Below are 24579 nucleotides of genomic sequence, written 5' to 3'. Positions count from 1 at the left end.
GGCACCAGTAATGTCTCCATTGTGAGACTTGTTGTTACTGTTTTTGGCATACCGAATTCGCCACAGGTAGCTTGCCAGATTCTGCCATGCGGGCGAGATACTTTTGCTAGCTTTCCAGGCTCTCTGAGAGGGATGCAGGAATAGAACCCGGCTGGGCCGTGTGCAAGGCAAATGCCCTATCTGCTGTGCTATTGCTCCAGCTCAATGACATAATAGCACACCTTAAATTATATCAATATTTCAAATTATTTTTATACAGGAAAATTAAGTGAACATTTCAATGGCATTATCATCTATTAATATTTTTATTTCAGTGTTCATATATTTTCAGCTTTGTTGATTCTGAAGATCTTTATTAAGAAAAATACATTTGAAAGAAAATACATATTATTTACATTAGAATTTTCATTGAAAAAATACAATTTAGGAAACTAAGTCTTCCTTAAACTGCCCTTCATCCCAACTGAAGATTTATTTTCTCTCATCCAGCACATAAAGGTATCACGTAACTTTATAGTTGTATTAAAGGTTATTTATAAAAGATACATTTTAATGTGTAACAAATCTTAAAATATATGATGTATTTTTCAGTTCTACTCAGTATTTGATGTTTAATGTTTATATAGTTTATAAATTTGATTAAAAAATGTCTGATGCACAAAGGATTCTGCAGGCTGACAGTAAGAAAAAATATCTGTACATGAAAAGTTATAGCTACAGTTTTGAAATTACAGTGGGAAATAATGTAAGGCAAGTGATTCTCTCCATGCATGTATCATTTCCTACTTGCTTACTGCCCCAAAATACAAACAAGTTTGTGTCAGATAATATTCTGTTCATTTCATGATGTTTCTCACACAGTATATAAAACTAACCAGAAGTTATGCCTATTCAAATTCCTCCTAAAGCCGACAGCAATCATTCTATGGTATAATTAGAACAAAGCAGGACAATGACAACACACTAGTACCTCTAAGAAATCCTTGTCAATCACACCTGGTTGGATTTTGCTTCCAGCTGTGTACTCTCCAAAGACTTAGCAGGCAGAGTAAATTACTTATACCATATTTCTATGAGAAAAAAATTGATTTGGAAATCTGCTTTTACTATTCTTTGCACTAGTTCTGCTTGCAAATTGTGTTACCCAAGGCGGCTATATTTAATAACTTACAGGGGGGAAAAATCTCAAAATGTGGAAGAAAGCTATTTTCTCCTTTGATAATGGTAGTTTTGAGCATATAAAAATGTTTACAGTTGAAGCTCTAAAAAAGTAATCTGGTTTCTTCCCCTCATAGATATTATATTATATAAAGCTAAGACACCTCCCAAATATTTAAAAAAAGGTCATATTGAAAGGTAGGCACTTCTGTATCTGGTACAAGAAAATAAATTTGAAAAACATCTTATTTGTATTTTTTTCTGAATAAGCCTATCTTAAATATAATGTTTGAGGAAGACAAACTTCTTTTTGTGAAAGGTTTCATTCTTGATATTCTTTTAAAAGTCAACTGATATTCTTAAAAGTAAGCAAAGAGGAAAGAAATATTTTTCTACATGGGCTGCTGAACTATGGATCAATAGTCTCAGCCTGTTATTTTTCACTTTATTTGTACATTTCACAGATTTTTTTTCACCTGAGATATATTCATATTAAAATGAGTTTTCAATTATTGGTCCCCAAATGTGCCACATGTTTAAAGAGCTTGTATATTCAGCTAAAAGATGGCAGATGAGCAAAAGCCACTGTTCTAAAAACATCTGCCATTGTAGGTTTCAGTCTTCTTTTAAAGTGCCAAAAGAGAAATTAAATGAGTTTTTTTACATCTGGTTTGATTTAAATAACAATTCAAGTATCTCCTTTAAATGGATGTTCCAAAAATATTAATATTGATGAAACATAAATTTAAATACATTTTCTGAGAGGCAGAATATTCCTTGAATATCCCTTGTTTTATTTATTTAGACTCTAAAGACCAAAACCGAGCTTTGACCTTTATCTTTGAGAGCATATTATTTTCTCATCCATGTTCTTAACTAACCATTTAGGGAAAAATTAACATCAAATGCATGAAGGAATGCTTCAAACAAAAATATTTAACTTCAAAAGCTCTATTCAAATGAAGATATGACCTGAATGCAAGTCATTGGTGCTCATTTCCTTAAGAATGATATATATGAGGTTTCACTGAGTTTTTGCATGGAAAGGCGTAGTTTCATAGTCTTGGAAGTGAATTCCCTTAGAAGTTGTGATCTTCATAATAGCGCCATTTAAATCATCATCTTCAATGAGTTTTATTAATCCATTGGCTATCATGGATGGGCTAAAAACAAAGAAAAAAATGGTGTCTTAAAACAAAAGAACGAGGCATGGCTATCACTTCTTGAGATTTTTTTGAAGAATGACTATCTTTAAAACATAATAGAAAATATATATCATGTTATTATCCTCTGGTTTTCATTTAATTAGCTATGAACTAAATCAAATTTAATTGATTTGATATATTTCTATGCTTAATTTTGTTCTTGGAAAGAAGTTTTTATAAGTTTATATTTATTATTTTCACTTATTAAATGATTCTTTTTAAATTACTTTATCAGTAGGTTTTAAACATCAGATAGAAATGTTTTTAGAAGATAAATACGAGGGATTTTAAGTACTATTGTTAGCTACTACTATTTTGCTGGTTCAAAGATATTACAATTGAAGTCAATACTAAAAACCTAAAAACTTGTCTGGGTAGAGATCTTTGAAAATGGAGAGTCCCCTCTTTTTCTCAAGAATAAGAGAATAGAAAGTGTGCCTTGGGGTATTAGCTCTGGCGGAAGTTTATTGATTAGTTTGCTTCCTATCAGCCTATACCTCACCCTTTCTCACCCTTCTTTGCTTTCTTTCTGTCTACATAAAAACGGCTTCTTTTCACCAGGCAGACAAGATGGTCTTTTTAACACACAAATTTATCATCTTCTCAGGTTTCTGACTCCTAAGTAAACTACAAATTGATTTTTGTCTATTGGATTTGTCTTTGCCTTCCAGCATTGAATTCAGGTTGGTTAACAATGAACTGAAAGTCTGCTACTTTATCTGTTGCTGTGCTAACTTAAATGAACCAAGTTGTTCATGAAATTTGAAAAACCCTTGAAGCCTGAAAATTTTTACATATGAAAAATTGAGGTACCTAGAGGGAGGATAAGAAAAGTTTATGCCATTGGTGGTAGCACGATTTAATCCCAGATGGTTTAATTTCTCTGACATGGTGACTAAGATTGCATTGTAAAACCCCAATAATTCTGAGACATCATTAACCAAGCCTGTGCTAATCAATTGTTTCTTATAAAATGATTCAGAAAACATATGAATTTTAAGGGGTTTATGTTAATATTGCTCAGAATTTAAGCAGGTAAAGAATTAAATTAAATACTTTTTGGGAGCTGGAGAGATAACACAGCGGGTAGAGCGTTTGCCTTGCACGCGGCTGACAAAGGTTCGATTTCCAAAATCCCATATGGTCCCCTGAGCACCACCAGGGGTAATTCCTGAGTGCAGAGCCAGGAGTGACCCTTGTGCATCGCCAGGTGTGACCCCCCAAAAAAAGAATTAAATACTTCTTCCAAGTATAAATACACATCACTTAAGATATCTGATTAATATCTTCACATATTAACAATACATTGTCTAAATCTTATAGCATAACTCATATTGTATACAGGTATTATATTCAGAAACCCCAAAGAAACATTTTACTGAAGAGTTCACTAAACTAATACTTCTAATTTGTATTAATTTCTTGCATTAAGTTTTCCAATTTAGAACATATTTCCTTGCTTACATGGCTTATGCCTAGATAGTATTTTGCTCCATGATATTAAAGAAGCACATTTTTACTTACTCCAGAATCCCGTAAAATTTCATCATGTCTTTAATATGACCTGTGTATTCTATATACTGTCCCATGTTCTCTTCTTTTTCAATGGACTGGAGAATGGGTGTGTTCACAAAGCCTGGGCAAATCGCATTCATCCTCACGCCGCTGCTCATAAGATTAGCAGCCATCTGTTAATGAGAAGCAGAAAGAAGTCTGGTTGCAGTTCTCAGTCATCTTATAAAATGTAGAGCACAGAACAAGCTGATCCCTAAAACTGAAAGACTCTAAAGTGAAAAATACTGGTCAGATAACTTTCGAGCTCTATGTGGTCACAATGGCAGCTGACAAAAAGTAAAACAATTTTACCTAAGGTGCTGAATTACATTCATTTTTCATTTTAATTACTGGCTTTTTTTTTTTTACTTTTTGGGTCATACCCGGTGATGCTCAGGGGTTACTCCTGGTTCTTGCACTCAGGAATTACTTCTGACGGTACCCGGGGTACCATATGGGATGCTGGGAATAGAGCCCGGGTCAGCCGCGTGCAAGGCAAACACACTACTGGCTGTGCTATTGCTCCAACCCCAGGCAATTTTGTTTTATTTAATAAAATTTTGATCATTATTTCAAATACGTCCTTGCTACTCTGGTTGGTGGGAGAGATCAAAAAAGATGTAGACATGCCCAGCATGCATTATGCTCCAGGTTCGATAGTTGGCACCTCCTACCCTGAGCACCACTGAGTGTGAATATCGTGACCACTTGGCACCACTGGGTCCAACCTTTGGGCCCAACTGTACGGGGCACTGAACCACCGGCCTGCACAGCTGGAGTAAATATTGGTGGGAGCGAATCCTGTATCCCTTGATCATTGCCTGGGAGTTTTCAAATGAAAAGAAAATATCCCGATTACCGAGGTCACAACCCTAAGCTGCTCTTCTATGTTAAATTAAGCAGCAACCTGAAGAAGTGGAGGCAGCGGATACTATGCTTTCTCAATACTTTGGGGCTGAATGACAAGTACTTATTCAAAAATAGTGGAAAGTTTTGGGACTGATCAATTCTAACCTCTGTTGCCTCAAAGATAATTTAACTGCTTTAGACTAACAACATTCTTCAGTTTCATTCTCCACCTGTGCATTTGAATTATCTGTAAGGCCAAACTGGAGTCGCCCTTGATTATTTGTAAAGCCTGTTTGCTTGCTTGTGAAAATCTATGAGGAATCCCAGAAATTCTACTCATGGAGCTTTGGCACCATGTGTGAATGTCAGAGCAGTGAGAAATGTGTGTTGTACAACTAGAAGTTCCACTAGGTAAACAAATAGCACTGTCTATCACTGTCGTCCCATTGTTCATTGATTTGCTCAAGTGGGCACCAGTAATGTCTTTATTGTGAGACTTCTTGTTACTGTTTTTGGCACATTGAATATGCCATGGGTAGATTGCCAGGCTCTGCCACGCAGGTGGAGAGCCTAAGAGGAACAGAGGAATTGAACCTGGGTCAGCCAGGCAAACACCCTACCCACTGCACTATTGCTCCAGTCTAAACAAAAGAAAAAAAACATGTTTGACTTAATGGCTCTAACCCTTGTTTTATAGACAAGTGTCCATCTCATTCTATTTAAGCTGTGTTTTCCCTAGCTTTTGCATTTTGTTGGTGATTGTGCTGTTTATTACTTTTCATTGGGGTTTGGGGACAGGCTGGTTACTCCTGGCTACTGTTGGTGGGGTGGGAATTGAACCCAAGACTCTGCATGAGGAGCATGTGTTTGGCACTTTGAGCTCTCCCTCCATGCCAATTTTGTATTAAGACTGTTTCCTGAGAATTGTTCTGAAATGCTGTTTGATGCTCCCAAGAGGGCTGTGATGTGTGTTACACAGAATATACCTGTTGGACAAACTTCACTCAGGATGAGTTATAAGCTACTGGCCTTGTTAACTGTAATATAATACAGTTCATATTGCATAAGATATCTTTACACAGAAACACACACACACACACACACAGAAAAACTTCTTCTACAATGAATGATTTATCTACTACTGTGGTCAGAAGCTTGCAGAAACTTAACCTGTATCTCCCTTACCTTCAATCGTTCAGAATGGACTGATTTAGCATTCAAAGCGAGTATACAGAGCACCACTAATTTAAGTCTACATTTTCAGTCTGGTCATTTTAAACGCCACCTTCCTGCCTTTCACTTTTATTTTGCTTTGTAATGACTTTATATGTTCACTGAAAGTTGAATTACAAGATTGAGTCTTTGCAAATTAAATACAAAATCCAAGTCTAGAGTGAGAGAGCAGTTTCATCTTTCTTTTTTGATTGAATATTGCACTCGTACACATCTGTTCCCTCGATCCCTATGACTGCTTCTGCTGTTCACATTTTCTCTTCATCTGTCTGGCCCCTGCGCTTTGTCTCACCTAGAATAACTTCTGCCTGGTTAGGAGTTCTTTCCATCTGTCCTTTGCTCTTCTACACCTGTCCTCTCTAATATAGTCTCAAAATAGCTGCCAGATGGTTTTAGAAACTGAAATTTAATCTTGTCACTCTGGTGTATGAATGAACCATTGATGGCTGCTTTGAGAATAAAATCTAAGCTTATTACCTTGGCCCATAAGCTGCCTCTGGTCTGATCCTGCTTATATCCCCAGCCAAACCTCATCTTATTTTTGCCCTTGCTCGAGAGATAACGTCCAGGCTGCCTTTCCACAGGCCCTAATGCATCTAAAAAGGCAGTATTCTCCCTTCAAGTTATCAATGCATGTGATGATTTAGATCTAAAATATTTCCCTAAGCTCTTAGGCCTCCCTGGAGACAACAACCGCTACCCCTGTAGCAAGTAAGAACTGCCCATTGCTCCTGCCAGTGCCTTGCTCTCACTCAATTTAATCACTTCCTGTATGGCAAGTAAAGCCTAGACCATACTTTATTTTCTATTCAAGTTCTATAAGTTAAAATGTTCAATCTTGGAGTCAATTTTAAGAATAAAGCATACTTTCTCACTATTGTTCCTTAGGCTACGACAAACACACACATATGTATTTGTGTGTGTGTGCTGTATGTGTGTGTATGTTTTGTTTTATGGTGCAGGAAGCCAGGGCTTCACACATGCAAGGCAGGTGCTCTAGTCTTTTTCAACAAGACATCTGCATTTAGAATACTCCATGTTAAAATTATCTGTTCTTACTACTCCTTTATATGATCTTAAAGTGCTTTTTATAAAAAACACAGATGCAAATCATTTTTTCGTCTTTTATCCATATGTACTGAACTCTGAATTGATTCCCTTCTGTGTCAGAGAATGCATGTTTCACGGGTGTGCAGAGGAAGAAAGAGATATCGTGGCTGTCTCCTCACCGCGGCGGAGCGTGTGAATCCAATGATGCCATGCTTCGAGGCACAGTAAACAGGCTGCTGGGCAACTGGCATGAGGCCTGAAGGAAACAAATAAAGAACATCAGCAACGCCATTAACAGCCAAAGCAGATGAATGCCCCTCCTTGCTTTACAAATGAATGAGTTCACATTGGTCGATGTGTTCACCATTGTAAAATGAGCAGAGCTCATTCCTCCCCTGACCTCTACCATTCGATCTGGCATATATGGTGTTAAGGGAATCTGAGGAACCAATACCCCTAGACCTCGGCATTCCTACCCCCATGCTGTGGTCCCTTGCCTCAACCTACTACAAGCCACTTTCTTCTCTACTATCGCTGACCTTTGACTGAGCACAGCCCTTAGTTCCAACAAATGACTGGCACCATGTGGGCTGAAACACAATCTTTTTTTCAGACTTCGCTTCCTAAATCCAAAACTGACGATATCAGGGTTCTGGAGTGCAGAAAATAAACCAGAACAAGTGGACATCACACTGCATGACCCTGCATGGCCACCGTAATTTCTGTGGTGGAATGGGGTGGGGACTGGGAGGGAGATGGTTCAAAGAGCTGAAGGATGAAAAAATGAGGGATTGTGGACTTGATTCCTGACACCTGAGCATCACTGGATTTGTTCTTTCTTCAGAAAGGACTTAACAACAACAACAACAACAACAAAAAAGGAGGCACCCGTGTCTCATATTCAAAGACTTAATATTCACCCCCTGCTACTCAGATTGGTGTCTCCCCAAACAATTGTCCTCTGGAAAGTTTCTCATGGTCTGGTTTTGGCTTTTTGTAGAATGAACAATAAACCTGATTTTGAATGTCAGGATGTTGGGAAATTCAAGGGTCCCTTTCCTAGAAGAAATGCACTTACCCACCTAGAACCTAACCATTTTTTTTATTGGGGTGAGAAGCACTGTGCCCCCAAACAGACTGGCAATACTCAACGGAGATTGCCTGAAGTTTCCCTCAAAGTCCCAGAAAAAAGTGGGCCTATGATGCCTCCTTGGTCTTGAGAGAGGTAAAGAGTTCTGAGGTGTCCATGGCCTGGATCATCTCTCCACAAAGTGGCCTTTGGGTCAAGTGGCAAGGCTGCAGAAAACAACCCTGAGGAAGAGTTCTGGGCAGACGGGGTGTCTGCTTCCCAGCCCCAGAAAAATATCCTTTATTGACGGAATCTATTGACTTTCTTTCCTTTCCTTGTGATTGGAAAACAATGGGAGACAATTCGACCCTCCCAAAGAGCCCCTTCAGCTGCGTTCTCAGCAGCTGGAGGCAACCAAGGTAAAATATTTTCCCATAGCACGGCCAACATCCAGAGACTTAAAACCAAGCTCCTGGAAGAGAGCGATGCAGAGAGTCTCTTGCCTGCGCATCTAGCTGTCTTCTCTGGGGCCCCTCGGAGGGCGTGGGCTTCAGTTTCCCTCCCCGCCCTGAGCAGAGCTCCCACGGCCTAAGACCTCTCTCTGGAGCCTAGCCACAGCCATGCCCAAGGCCCCTCTCCACATGTTTGTACGAGCCTCACGCATGAAGGTACTGGCAGAGGAACCCAAGTGTGTGGGACCTGGGGCTGGCTGGGACCTCTAAGCCTGCTCAGATCGGGACTGGGCCTCCTCCACCCAGATTTCCCATTTTTCAGTAGCTAGGTGGTCACACTCAGAGACTGGCCCTGGCGCCGTGTAATCCCACCAACAGCCAACATCCGGAGACTTAAAACCAAGCTCCCAAAAGACATCTTATAGCCTAGTTCTCCCTCTGGGAGAAACTGGCAAGCTACTGAGAGTTTCCTGCCCACATGGGAGAGCCTTGCAAACTTCCCATGGTGTATTCATATGCCAAAACCAGTAACAATGATGGGTCTCATTCCCCTGACCCTGAAAGAGCCTCCAATACGACATCATTGGGAAGAACGAGTAAAGAAAGGCTTCTAAAATCTCAGGGCTAGGATGAATGGAGACGTTACTGAGACCGCTCGAGAAATTCAATGATCAACGGGATGATGATGATGATGATGATGATGATGATGATGATGATGATGATGACGACGAAGCACGGCATGTATCTTATACTCACGGAGTCAGGTTAAAAGGGGACAGAGCATGGCTTCCTATTTTATACATCACTCCCATGGGAATCAGAAAGAGAGGGTGGGAATTTAGGTCCAGTGCAAATCATGTACCATAACCCCTTTTTTATCTTTCTGGCCCATATCGTTCTATGTCAAGACAAATGATATTTTTCCCAAACACAGGCCCCTCTCATCCCACACACATCCTAAAAGTTTACGTATGTATGTATGTATGTATGTATGTATGTATTGTTTGAGGGCCACACCTGGTGATGCTCAGGGATTACTTCTGGCAATTCTCAGGGAACAACTCCTGCAGATGCTAGGGGGACCATATGGAATGCTGGGGATCGAACCTGGGTCAGTTGCATGCAAGAAAATGCCTCTTTCACTGTGCTATGGAACCGGCCCCTCATCCTAAAGGTTTAAAGGAGCTTGAGGATTGCATCTGGGCCAGGGCTTGTTCAATGACCCTAACGGGCACCTGTAGAACTGCCTGAGATTGGGGGTGTTCAAAGAGCTCCCTACCTGCTCCCTAGCTGATGAGCTGAAAGTCACCAACCTCCTCTGTGATGAGACTGCCCTAAGAATCAGGGGCCATTGCTAGTGCCAGCCAAAGGAGCCACAGAATCTTCCCATGGCTCCCCAGTACTGAAATTTACCTTAGGACAATGTCCCCTTTGTCAAAGTCTTCCCTTACTTTGGTGTCTAATTTCAAGCAAGCAGACTGCCCACCCCTTGGTAGTGCCTCTAAGACAGACACCTGCTGGATTCACAGGATGTGGGCATTCAGAGCTTTTGACCACTACAGCCTTGTATCATTGGCAGCAAAGTACCCCCACAAATCTGGAGGAAGCCAATAAAGTGCAGAGTTTATTGTGTGGGAGCTGCTTATCTCTGCTGCTTACCTGTCTGCCTGGCAGTGAGGGTGTGGACAGGAGGGGATACCCAAAATCTTTTCAGAGGTTTCTTAACCTCTGAGGAGTGCAATGCAGCCCTGCAAAAGGTTAGGGAGAGGGCAGCCTTCTGTCCAGGTTAGCAGCCAATGACGTGCAGCAAAACTGTTCTAGACAGGATTTCTCTGCTCTGGCACTCAGAGGGCAGGGATGAAGGCAGGGGTCGACATTACCAAGATAGTGCCTAGTGGGAGCACTGAAGCAGATAAAGGTGTATGAAGAAAGAGTCAAATAGAAATCCTTCTTCACTCTTAGAAGGGATAATGGAGCTTTAGTGGCAATACCCTGACCTGGGCCTCTCTTCCCCTCTACCCTCCCACCCCTCCACCCCCTGCAAGTCCTAAGCAAGTCTGATGGGTCACGGAGACCAGATATTTGACGGAAACCCCAAGCATTCGAAAGGGCTCTATCACTGGCTCAGCTCACTTGGCAGCAGTCACCTGGAAAGTCTTTATTACGGAAGTTCGGGAGCAACAAAGGTTAAAACAGCTGCCTTGGCCGGGAACTCATGGAAATCGAGAAAGTGGGCAAAGGCAGGCGCCAAGGGCCCAGACTGAAAAACCATGTGTTGACTGCAGGAAATCTGCCACTGGGCAGAGGATCGTCCCAAAGGGGAAGGAGAAGGACAGTTCCTGGAGTAGCCTCAGACTCCAGACTCTCAGCCCAGCGACACCCCAGCAGCTCCCCACACCGTCGGTTGCTTTAATTCCACAGGAGCTTCTGGACATTTGAAAGTGGGTAGTCTGAACCCACTCTGTAAAATGAACCCATTCTGGATTTCAAATGGCACAGAACCATCTCTTAAACCTGGACTACTCTTAAAGGCCTCTGGACTGTGAAACGGGTGAGACTGCTGGAAAATGTAGTTTGCTTTTTTCATTTGCCCAAACACTTCTTTTGATGGGAAGAGACTCACTAACTCGAAGGCACAAGTGGATTGTCATGGAGGGTGACAATTTAGTATAATCTCCAAGTCTCTCTTTATTTTGGGGGGGCTGGGTTGGGAAATACCCAGAAGTACTTAGGCCAGAAGTACTCCTGGTTCTGTGGTCAGAGATTATTCCTGACTGCTGGGAGACCACATTCCTAGAGATCAAGTCAATGCTACCAAATATGCAAAAAGAATAATTTTGAATTCATTTACCATCTAATCTTCTGTGTTTAACTTTCAGAGTTAAACCGGAAGCTATGAGTCTACTTTTCCCTTGTTCAGTGTGCTTATTTTCTTTATAAGAAAAGGAAGCTACTACACCTATCATAGTATTAGATTTTCTCCTGACCATGCATATAATAATATTTTTGAAGTTGCCATTGTGTATGTGTAAAATGAAACCAGTTTTAAAATTTCTTGAATTCTTTTGAGCATATAATTATGAGGGAAAGTAAAATAGAGCTTGACAGTTATATTTCAGGTATTCTCCCTCCCCCCACCTAATTCATCAGGACAAGAAATTTTTGGAAAATTACTACAGATCAACATTTCAAAAGAAGCACAGAAATTACTTGTAATTTTTAAAAACAATCAGAAGCAAAATTAGTATAATTAGTGACAAAAAGGTTATGCAAACTTATTATAAAAATGTATCTCTAAGTTCCCTTTTATCGACTTAACATTCTTTCAGTTTCTAATTTTAAGGAACCTTTAAGCTAGAAACATTTCCTTTATTGTTCAAGGAAAAAGTAGTCTAGTAGCTATTCCTCTCTTTATTCCTCTCTTTATTCCTCCTAATAAAGGAATAGTATGAAGGTCAATTATAGCTCCTAATTATCAATTCTCTAATCACCAGAGACATCTATAGTTAGAGCCATTTCTCCATTGCAATTTTGAATTTCTCCTTTCAATTTCTTGAATTGGTTATATTTTATAGTCAAATGTATGATTTCAGACACAGCGATCTCTGGATAATGTTATTAATGTTGAATGTCATGCTACTAATATCAACTTGTAGGGGTGAGGCCTGGGCCTCTCCACCCAACTAACTAGTCCCAGAGTGCTACTGATGTGCTGAGTGTATGGGGCCAAAGTTCAGCAATAAATGCAGACCAGAGCCACTCCCTGGGTGCCCGCCCACCAATTTATAAAGTAGGTTTGTTCACGAGCACTTTAACCCCCCAAGGATGCTCTATCACACATACCATGTCCATCCAATGATTTCAAAGTACCATACTGTGTACTGTGTACTGAGTGCTGTGGTTCTGTGTATGTGTGTGTGTGTGTGTGTGTGTGTGTGTGTGTGTGTGTGTGTCAAAGATAAATGAGTTGCAAACCACAATGCCCAAAAGGGGTGCGGGAGAGACAGAGACAGAGACAGAGAGACAGAGACAGAGACAAAGACAGAGAGAAACAGACAGAGAGAAAGAGAGAATGATGAGAGATAGAGAGATACAGAGACAGACACAGAGACAGACAGAGAGACAGAGAGAAAGAAAGGCACCTGCCATAGAGGCAGGCTGGGATGTGGGGGATGGAGAGGTAAGGGGAGGGAAACTGGACATACTTGTGCTGGGAAATGTACATTGGTGGAGGGATGGGTGTTGGAACACTGTATGAGTGAAACCCGATCATGAACAGCTATGTAAGGGTGTATCTCACAGTGATTCAATTAAAAAAAAATGTGAAAAGCACTAATATTAAAAAAAAATAATAAAATAAAGCTAAATGTGTAAGTTAAGTAAGTCTTTCCATGCCTTTCAGCAAGAATTTATGATTCCACCCTGGTGCCCCAGTGTAGTTGAAGTTCAAATGAAAGGCAGGAGCAGATGTGTCCAGGTGTGGCTGCCTCTCCTTCCGATAAATGAGCAGCTGACTTTGCCACCGCTTCCATGTTTACATGGCAAAGGGAGCAGTTGTGGAAGGGTGTTCCTGACTGGCAGGAAATGTAGAGTGAACCTTAATCACAGATAAGCTCCTTGACACGGCCACAGAACGCACAAGTTTATAAATGTTGTCAGAGACAAATTTGGAAGGAATTTTGGACACCAAATAGGTAGAAGTACTGAACTTCTGAACCCCAGCTAGTTCAAAGTGTCACAGGAGGGAAATCCATCAAGCGCTGTTTGATTGTTTCTGCAAAGAAGTGAGCACAAAACACGTGCTTGGTTTTAACAGGAGAACTGGACATACAACCAGAAAGAGAAGGAACGTGCCAGCCTTAGCGAGCTGCCCAAGGGGCTATGAACCTTGGCACCTTTAAATGACACTTTCGATGCTGAGACATGTGGACTCTCTTATTGCTTTTACTTTCTGATATTAGATTCAAGCCAGCATTAATTAATTTCGGACATTCAGCAGAAACCAAGTACCTTGTTCTTTTTCTCACTGTCCCTTTTTAATTATTATTATTGATTTTGTTTGGGGGTCATACCCAGCTGTACTCAGGGCTTACTCCTGACGTTGTGCTCAGAGATTACTCCTGGCGGGACTCAGGGAGTCTTAGGAGATGTCAGGTGTCAGGGATTAAACCATGGTCAGTCAGATTGAAGCAAGCACACTGCCCACTGTACTATCTTTCCAGGTCCACCCTTTGAATTTTTTAAAGACCTTTATTGAGATATCATTGACAGCTGTTTCAGGAAGTTCTAATGTTTCAGGTGCTTGGAATGGGTTAGTGGTCCACTACACTTTTTTTTTTTTAGGATATTGCCACAAAAGCTTAATTTATAATTTTTTAAAAATTTATAGTCTTCTGCCCAAATTGGTGATTGTAAATGTACAAATTTATTCTTTCTATCTTAGTTTTCTGCCCCTTTGAAGAGGAAGGCTGAACAAAGGGAGTCAACTACTCTTTTCCCTCAGGTGTTTTTTTTTTTTCCTTTTTGACAATAAGTAGGAGTAGAGGTTTTTCAGCCAATACTTTCTACTGTAGTTCTAGATTCATTTATCCTTTTGTAGAACTAGCAGAGTAAGATTGTTTTCATGGTTTAGCTACGGTATTGGTTGACTTTAATACAATTTAGAGACGAGGGCTGGACTAAAGCTGTTACCAACTGCATTCCATGGGATATCAAAAGATCACGTGGCCCCCCACCTACGAGATGGTCAGATTTCTTCGTCAAAACCCTGAATTAATGGTTTGAGGGTCTTTGTGTTCCTGGAGCAAGCAGATGCCACTGGGCTACACTAGCACACAACAGTCACGAATGGAGATGTTGCTGGCGCGCACTCGAAAAAATCAAAGAACAATGGGATGACAAGTGATTGGTTGACCTTACTTCTATTAGTTTCCTCAGAGCCTTAATAGCCAGACCATTGTTTCTGAGTGCTTTAAATTGTTCTGAGGCAGGTGGTAAAAGCAACTCATGGATTTGTGCCCACTTTACAAGTGACGTGAACTTGCCAAACAGCCTTTTCATGAGATTTTATGTGCATTTTGCCCCTTCAAGTCTCCACACAACCAAACTTGGCAGCTCTCTCTGATTGAGGAGTATGAGCAGGCAAAGAAGGAGGAGCCAGCTATGACTTGGAAACCGGCTTCCCATGCTGGAGGAAAAGGCAGCTGAGATAGAGAAGGGAACACCAAGTAAAGGATGTTTCGAGGACTCATTCAGGTTGAAAGATGCGTGCTGAAAGACTATAGACCGAACATGATGGCCACTCAATACCTCTATTGCAAACCACAACACCCAAAAGGAGAGAAGGAACAAAAGGGAATGCCCTACCACAGAGGCAGGGCAGGGTGGAGGGGACAGGGGAGGGTGGTGGGGGTGGGGGTAGGGGTGGGGGTGGGAGGGATGCTCGGGCTATTGGTGGTGGAAAATGGGCACTGGTGGAGGGATGGGTACTTGATCAGTGTATGAATGAATCACAAGCACGAAAGTCTGTAATCCTGTAACTACCTCACAGCGATTCACTAATTGAAAAAAAATTAATTAAAAAAAAGGAGGAGCCAGTGAAGCAAGAAAACAAACAACCTAAGTGTTAGCTCATGATAATTAAAGAGGAAAGCATTTTAAAAAGTCTTGTGAGTTTGTGGGGGGGGTCAAGGCTTGTGGGGGGGAGAACAATAGTGCAGTGGGTTATATTACCTTAAAAGTGCCCCCCCTAGGTTCAGTCCCCAGAACCCCTCAGAGTCAGGAGTCAGCACCACCAGGTGTGGCCCCCAAATAAAATTAAGAAGTCGGTGGTGATCACTGCTATCAAGGGCAGCATCAGATGAGAAAATGAACCTATATTAATAGCTTTCATTTAAAAATAGTAACTGGTGTGGCTTCACTTCTCCTTCCAGATCCATGTCCAGCCTGTTTCTGGACCACAAAAAGTATGCAAGGGAATTACTACATTCGTTGTGTCCCTCCCTCCTCCTGTTCCTCCTGTTCGCTCCACGGCTCACTCATGTTTCCATCGGACCACTTCAGTTAAGAAGATCATCCGGAAACGGCTAATGACTAACCTCTTGTGAATGGGAAATCTTTGCATCTCACTTGCTTCCTTCCATTCTCTCCTTGAAGCCCTACCCTTCTTCCACTAGTGTCCTGCCTCACCCTCACTGGCAACTTCCCCTCCAGGGCTAGACCCAGATGGATGCCGGAGAACTCCGAAGCTGTCCTGGCCTTTGTTCTCTTCTATGGACACTCTTTTCTTCAGTGATCTCAGCCATTTCTGTAAATTAAGCATTTTGTTTGCTCTCTCTCGTCCCAGCCTTCCTTCCTTTCCTTTCTCTTACTAAGATCTTTGAGATATTAGTCCTCATGTTCTCCATTAGTTTGCTTTTTCTAGAATATACTGTGAGCTCATGTAAAACAGAAATAAACTCATCTTAGAAATAACTGGTTCTGATTAAATGGCAAATATAAGAAAAATAAGGGTGTTTTTTTTTTTTTGTCAGTGAAAACGTATAAAACCAATGAGAGGATTACTATTTTTATCTGAGTGCCACACCTTAGTACAAAAGGCATGTTCAACAAATTTGTTAAAAGGAATTAATCTTTGGGGACTAGTGTAGCTGAATTTATTCCTGAGTTCACCACAATGAGCTATTTTGTCTCTGGAGAGGTAACTATTATGTGACAGTGTTTTTCTTCTGTGAGGAGGGAAGGATTAATAGTTAATATTGTTTTGAAAGTGCTAAATTATCTAAGATTCCTTAAGGAGTATCTGGCATATAATAAGTACTACAATGTGCTGTTATTTTTACATGAGAATAAACACATTCTCTTAAGATGAAACATCTCAAAGCTTGTTGTCTTAACTAACTTGCCTGTTTATCCACATGATACCTTTTGGTGATAACATATCTTTTGCACTTAAGTGCCAAAACTTGGTACAGTTTCCTAACTTGGTTTGGTTTATGGAGCTTGGAAAATCAGAGTGTTTTAGTATTAGTTTAAGATGACAGGTGGGGTTGGGGAAAACATGCCAGGCCATGTGTGAGACCTGGATTTGATTCCTGGCACCACATGGTTCCCTGAACATTATACCATGAGTTGTCCTCAAGCAATGCCAGTAATGACCCAAGTCCTTTCCCCAATAAAAAAGAAGATTTTTAGAAGTGCTTTCATATAAATTTAGTACCACTCAAATATAATATACACTCTTTTAAATATATTCTATTGAAATGTATAAAGATATCAATTATTTAGAAAATACTTCAAATTACATATGCAGTTACCAAGAAAACTCAGAAAAAGAAAATGAAATTTCATTTCCTCATTAATTTTTGTTGTCTTTAATAGTCTTTCAAGCATATTTCTAAGGTGTGACTTTCTATATCTCATAGAAGTAAAAAACTTGTGCAAAACTCTGGATTCTGCCCATTAGATCATTTGTATCAGATGCTTACTGTTTAAGTAAACTGAAACTTGGTAAAACAGATTGTAAAAAGTGTTAAGTATGTTTAATTTAGGAAGAAACTTTGATAATCTAAGGAATGGTAATCCCTGATTAATAAATGAGTTTAGCAGTTGACTCAAAAAGCAGGAATCCGAGGGTGCGCTTGGGACGGTGCACTGGCCCCGCTCTCCACCGAGATGTGATCCCAAGGGCCGCACGTGTGCGGCCTCTCTGCAGCTGCACAAGCATGATTCCAGAGTCCAGCTAAACTACTTTTGATACCGGTAGCTCCTTGCAAAATGTCTCCAGACTGAGAACTAAGTCTCGGCCCCATGCCTGCCCAGGAGGGGAAAGGTTTTTCTCTCTCGCCTTTTCCTTGCGGGAGGGGGGGTGGTTGGGGGAGAAGGGCGTGGCGACCACCATATTATGAGGACCACAGATGAGAATTACAAGTTTGCAATGATCCAATCTCTGGAAAAAATTTCCCTAGACTTAGTTGCTAAAATACAGAAATCCAAAACCTCGCGGCCACAATAGCCGCAACCTCATTTCTCTTCACAGCAGGTCTGTCTCTAGTGGGGAACTCCTAACAATAATAGTGAGTTTTTTGTTAAAATATTGAATGTAACCAAAGTAAAGAGAAAGTAAAGTGAAATTTATCAGTTACACAGGTGAGGGGAGGGGGGGATGGGAGGTATACTGGGGTTTTTTTTTTGGTGGTGGAATATGTGCACTGGTGAAGGGATGGTTGTTTCAGCATTGTATAACTGAGACTTAAGCCTGACAGCATTGTTATTTTGCACATGGTGATTCAATAAAAAAAAAAAAGCAGGGATCTGAATTGCTCATAGTCTTGTTAATCAGTCCAAAAAAAAAAAAAGATAAATTACCTATCCATCTTTCTATCTTTAACCACTACTCAGTAATCTGAGGGAAAAGGGAGAACTAGTGAAACTCTATTATCTTATGTTGGTGTGTGTAACTGACCAATAAGTGGTGTACATCCTCTCATGGAATATTCCATGTGATGAAACACCATATCTGATGCTGATTTCCCCCCGTTAGTCTCATACTTGGCATTAACAAGTCATGTTTTAGGACATGGAAACTAGATACGTTTTCATATCTTCAATAATAAAAGACTCTCCAAAAATCTAAAACCAATGACATTTCTCCAGTGATTTATTAGTAATAGTCTAACTTTTCACCAAAGTTCAGCACTGATGATATTATGATGAGAGAAGTTGGGGATGGACTTCTCTACCCACTCAAAGAATAGCCAATGCAAATTTGAGGTTGACTTCCTTCTAGATTCTATATGATTCAAGGATCTGCATCAGAATTTCAGGAATTACCCAGACCTATGGAATTTGCCTCTGAAGAGCTTCTTGGAAATATCTAGACATGTTAAATACTAGAAGATTATTCAGTCATGAAATTATATCGTTTTTTTGACATTAGTTGTCCTAACTGTAAATTAAATATAACTATATTGACCTCAGTTGCAGGAAGTTATGAGAATTAAATGTGGTATTAGCTAATATTTAACCACCTGCTTGTAACTTGACAGTAGCTAAATGTGTATCAGGTCCTAGTTCTCCACAGCATGAACAGGTAAGAGGGATTGCCATATGACTTTCTGATATGGAGATGGAGAAAGGCAATCAACATTTTAACTTGCTAGAACTCTGGTGTGCTGTGACACACCAATCCATCTACTACTCTTTAGGCCAAGGGAACCCCAATGTCTTGCAATTCAAAAACACATTTTTGTTTAAATACTGTATGTCAAGCTGGAGCAACAGTACAGTGGGGAGAGCACTTGCCTTTCACTCAGCCCACCCAGATTTGATCCCCGGCACCAGAAATATTCCTCTGAGTCCTGTTGGGAGTGATCCCTGAGCACAGCCAGATGTGACCCCAAACCAAATAATAATAAAAATTAATAGTGTACAATACCCTATTTTGTTCTGATATATTGAAACAACAGACTAACAAAACTCTTGGATTAGATACGCTACTAGTTACTTTCCTATATTCCTTTATTTTTCCTGTGAAGGCTCATCTGTATTTGATGAACCTGAACTTGTTCTACAATGATAATCTTAGCATCTCTATGTTAACACAAACTGTAAAGTGATTATGTTATTTTTGATAAAACTTATAGCTCAGATAAGTCGATCACTCACTGGTTAGCCACTTAAAGTATGCCACCAACCTTTGATACTGCACAAGTGCTTCCTTAAATCTTTAATGTTTTCAATTCAGGGAAAGGAAGGTCTTCATGGTATCTCTCACCAAGTCCACCAAATGCCTTACAATGAAGCAGAGAGAGAATGCCCCTGGTGTACACCAAGACCTCAGTCCCCAAATAGAGGTGGGTGGGAGCAGGAAGGGTCAATAAGGTGTTTTTTTTTTTAATTCTATGATAACCACCTTCGCCTCTCCCACTTGGTTGAAGCAGGTACACGGGCCAGAAACCCTGGTCCCTTAGAGGAGGACTAGCACAGCTGTGCTCTTCTGTGTGAGACCCACTCTGTTCCTCCTTCTGGCTTGTCATGTTCAAAGAATTAAGCAGGGGTGTGATTAAACACATGCTGTGTTTCTACACAAAAACTCATCTGGACGTGTCCCTGGGATGAACATTAATTGGACCAAATAGTGAGGGGGGCCTCCCCCAAGGAACCCTCCCTTCCTCCACCCGAGAAGGGATCACTCCCAGACATGGGACTCCTCTGTTTGGTAAACTGATTCATTGCATTGGATATCTGGTCTGCGTCAGTGGCCATTACTCATTAACTTCTCTGCCCGAACTAGGGTGTCAACTTAAGGTTCTACCATGACAGCAAAAGACTCTCCTGCATCAAGCGAGCACCACAGAGATCATGATGATAAAGGCTGTGACTTGCTGTGACACCACCTTTGCTGGCCAGCCCAGTCAGAGGTGAACAGAAACAATTGGTGAAGAAGGAACACTCGCAAAATACAGAGGGAGTAAACAATAGGAATAGTTCTCCTACATTAATTTGTCAATTATATATTAAAAAAGGCCGGCGGCGGTGGGGGAAGAACTTTGACCCCAGTGACGTTTTTCAGTCATTGGACTGCTACACCAATTCAGTGAGTCAAGACTATAAAACTGGAGATGATGTTTTGGAGGAAATCACGAAGGCTGATGGTGTCCCTGTTTATCTTTCAGTATTATAAGATTCTGAACTTTGATCAACCTATAATCTCACTCTGGGAAGAACAGCTGATATGGGAGAGTGGATGACACAGGTGATGATTTGTTTTAATACTCTTGGTGGAAATGAGAGGAGGCTCTGTTAGGGACAAAACCCTGGTTTTGGTCAGTGGTAAGGAGAAAACTAAATTCTCTCAGGGGCATCAGGAAGGGAAAGTGTTTTCCTGGGTAATGATGAAGGAAGCTAATAGAGCAGAAAGAACAAAGGCAACTGATCACTATAGTTATTTTGCCTGAAGAGAGGGATTGAGGGAGAAGCAAAATGCATAGCAATATAGTTTCACTAAGAGAGCCAGCAGAGTCATTTAAAACAAACATGATTTTATTCTTGGACTTATATTCACTCCTTGTTTTGAGCTGCATGATTAGGAAAAGAACAAGGCACGCTCCCAAACGTTAACTCGAAGACAGAAAAGACCAAATCAGGGAGATGGGACCTGACCTGGGAAGTCTCAGACTGGAAAGCAAAGCGACCATCTCACTGTAATCCTAAAATTGCTTTTCTCAATGACATCTTTTGACTTGTGACTCTGGTGAGTACCTCAAAAGTCCTGGGGATTTTAGCCTTTGTGTTAAAGGCAGCAAAAGCTGATTTTTATCAAATTTAGTAAGGTTAAAAAGATGACCAGGAGGCCTAGAAATTCTAGCATCTCACACTGGCTTAACCAAGTTCTAGAAATTTAGATACTTGTTTTTCACAGTAAAACAGACATACAGACTAAGGGCCACAAACTCTTAGATAAATTAATGGCTGGCGAACACCAGTTGTTCTTTTGCTACAAGAATTAGTGCCACATGGTTAAACCTTCTGCCTTGATTTTCTATCTGTAAAATGGAGATTACAGAATCTACATCAAAGGGCAATTGGGAGAACTAAATGACATCATGCAAACATAGTCCTTCAAATAGTATTATGTAAATAGGGATGAATGGCGATAACACAGCAACTCTTACTTTGGGAGTCAGTATTATATTGCATTTCTCTACTCATGCTCTTTGGGGCAAGGTAAGGCCTTTTTTAAGGATACGGAATCTCTCTGAGGGTGTGAAAGCACCCCAGCCTGAGGTTCTGCAGATGTTTTTTGAGAATGAAGTCAGTTTAGTACTTCCAGTGACTTAAGCCAAGGCGTCCTTTTTCTTGGGTCATTAGTACTATATCCCTCCTTTTCCTTTAAAAAACTTTTTTTTTTTTACTAAGATACCATGCTTTATAAAATTTATAGTTTCAGGCGAATAATGTTCTTTCTTTTTTTAGACTTGGAGCACTGGTTCTACTAGAACATGTGGAAAATAATAATGTTTCTACTACTTATATAGCATAAGACTTGCAGAATAGAGATCTCTGTGTGACTGGGATAGACTGGGATAGACAGGGAAGACAGGAAGAAAGGAAAGCAACTGTCTGAAAATAAACCTTACAGCAATAAGCAAGACCACCCTGATCATTGTACTCTGCCTTTCCATTCCCTAGGATCACCACTACTGTAAGGTTCTCGATATTCAGGGAGTGAGTCATTCCTTCTTCAAGGAAGTCAGCTCAGGGACAGGGAAGTGGTCCATTTCCTCCCTGTCTTCTTACAGCAGGCGAATAATGTTCTAACATCTATCCCGCACCAATTTCCCTTCTCTCTACAATGCCCCCAGGTTCCCTCTTAACCCCCAGTCTGAATCATTTGGCAGATATATAACAAATGTATTTTCTATTACTTGCTCTAACAAAACTTAAAGACATATTAAATTGAATTATCAGAAAATAAATTAACAAAAGTCATTTAGTGATAACTGATTGCTATATGACTTTAACCTGTAGCACTGTCCTCCCATTATTCATCGATTTGCTCCAGTGGGCACCAGTAACGTCTCCATTTTGAGACTTGTTACTGTTTTTGGCATATCGAATACGTCATGGGGAGCTTGCCAGGCTCTGCCATGCCGGAGGGATACTCTCGGTAGCTTGCCGGGCTCTCTGAGAGGGATGGAGGAATCGAACCTGGGTCAGACGCGCGCAAGGCAAACGCCTTACCTGCTGTGCTATCGCTGCAGCCCGATTTTAATTTTTGTAAATAAATTCATATCATTCAATACAATATAGTATACTGTCTATCCTAATTTATATAACTAAGCTTTCAACTCTAGCATCTAAAAGTTGCATTTAATTACATGTAATTGTACTTGGATCTTATTGTGGTAATTATCATGTTCACCTGTCATTAATAAAACTGCTTTTAAATTTTTTGTGCTAACATAGAGTTTCCATGAAAGAGACAAATCTTATAAACGTAAAATTTAGTAAGAGTGAAGAGAATTAAAAACATTTTAATGGTAAAATATGAAGAGGCCTATAATATACAGAGTGTTTAATCTTAAGAAAGGGAATATTTGTTTTGTAACAGAAAATATTATATTATAGGTAAAGCTTAAGTGCTCTAATAAGTGAAAAATTGCAATTAAAGTCTCTGGATTTTCATAGTACTCTAATAATTTCTTTTAGAAAAATCTCTGGATGTATATAAAAACTTCTCAGCCATAGCATAATCAATGTGAGATAAAAATTCATTATTGAAAACGTGTGAAATCCCATAAAAAGCTAGGAGCAAACATATCTTTCTTAATTTCGTAGCAGGCAACCATATGCAACATAAGTGAGTATGGCAACCCAGGTATTTTTATTTTTTAATATAGAATTTCTATTTTAATAAAATACTTTATTATAATAAAATGTTCATGTTTATTATTAGCTCTCCCATCATTCACATTATTTTTCTTATGATTTTAAAATCCACGGAGTGCAGATTTAGCTCGGATAATCTACCATTATTATTTCAGAATCTCCAGAGCTATAGTTTAGCCTTCTCTGAAGCCACGTATAATTTTCAAATATTGCCCATGTTATAATCTACATGAAATATAATATTAAAGGATCTCAAACTGTTTATGGAATTATGTCTATAATAATGTAGTGATATCATTTTGTATTCAGAATCAGAAAATTGAAGCTAATCTATTAATTCTTCTTATTATTTTTTGTTGCAGTTCTGGGGATTAAAGCTAGGGCTTGGTGAATGGGAGGCTATATCCTCATCCCAAAGCTAGTCTACTTTTAAGAATGTCTAGAGGAGATACCTGTGTCTTGTCTGGTGTTGAACATCAGGCATTGGTATGCTGACAGGTACCTTCAAACCTGATTCCCGAATATCCTTGGAGACCCAGAGCATAGTGTGAAGAACTGGGAAAACCAATCTGAAAGGTATCACACTCACTGAAGCCAATAAGGCAATTTAAGAAACTCTCATACTTTTGGCAATAATTAATTCAGACTCAGTTGATGATTATCTGACTTCTAAATAATGTATTCTTTCACTTGAACTATTCCAGAACCAATGATAACACCTTTTAAGTCCCATCTCAGGATTGGATTTAAAAAAAGTATACTGCACTGGCTAAGTTCCTCCAAAAGTTTCTGCTAAAGGTCTGCAGTGACTTTTTGAGCAATGTGGTACACTAGTTGATATTAAATCCTACTGAAGCATAACTAAGCATAGCTTGGAATGTAAGTTATGGCAAAGAGCACTCAATGTCCACTGAAATCCTTGCTTTCCTTAGGCACACAGTTAATTTTCCAGATTCCCTTGCAATTAGGTGAGCCAGGAGATCATATTCTTCCCAGGAATGTGAGAGGAAGAAGGTTTGCCATTCTTGGGCTAGGATTTTTGTTTTTTTTCAAAGAGGAGCTATGCCGCAGCAGTCTCTCTCTCTCTCTCTCTCTCTCTCTCTCTCTCTCTCTCTCTCTCTCTCTCTCTCTCCTCTCTCCCCTCTCTCCTCTCTCCCCTCTCTCTCCTCTCTCTCCTTCCTCTATCTCCTTTCTCTCTCCTTTTTCTCTCTCCTCTCTTCTCTCTCTCCTCTCTCTGTCCTACCTCTCTCCCCCTCTCTCCTTCTCTCTGTCTCTGTTTCTGTCTCTGTCTCTGTCTGTCTGTCAGTCTGTCTGCCTCTCTCTCTCTCCTGCTTTCTATGGGAGAAAAAGAAGCCCACCAATGCCAGAGTAATCTTAACTGTTCGATGTTTCAGTTAGCTGAGCTTCCACCAGCCTGCTTTTCCAAAAATCTGCTTAACCAAAAATAAATAAATAAATAAAAGTTTCTTTGCCTTAAGCTCATACATACATGGTGAGGGGTATGTTTGTATTTTCTTGGTTCTATTTATTGTCACAGTTTATCATTGAAGGCTGGTAGACTATGCCATCTCCAAATATGTCACTTCAGCATCTTAATTACTTTGTGCTAAAAACACTC

At 40.1% G+C, this 24579-nt stretch overlaps 1 protein-coding gene across 1 annotated transcript in view; it reads right to left on the bottom strand.

Moving 5' to 3' along the window:
• Positions 1-317: 317 nt before the first annotated feature.
• The window catches only part of HPGD (15-hydroxyprostaglandin dehydrogenase), a 37344-nt gene continuing 13082 nt past the window's right edge, over positions 318-24579 (bottom strand). Inside the window, exons 5-7 of the mRNA XM_004610388.2 lie at positions 7229-7305; positions 3888-4051; positions 318-2321 (exon numbers count right to left, since the gene is read on the bottom strand). Of these exons, the coding sequence (XP_004610445.1) occupies positions 2183-2321; positions 3888-4051; positions 7229-7305 (380 nt within the window). The 3' untranslated portion in view covers positions 318-2182. The remainder of the gene's footprint in view (positions 2322-3887; positions 4052-7228; positions 7306-24579) is intronic.

The sequence above is a fragment of the Sorex araneus genome, chromosome 1 (assembly GCF_027595985.1).
Source record: "Sorex araneus isolate mSorAra2 chromosome 1, mSorAra2.pri, whole genome shotgun sequence".
Taxonomy (NCBI): domain Eukaryota; kingdom Metazoa; phylum Chordata; class Mammalia; order Eulipotyphla; family Soricidae; genus Sorex; species Sorex araneus.
Note: the sequence above shows the minus strand (reverse complement) of the source record. Positions and strands in the feature narration are given on the sequence as shown.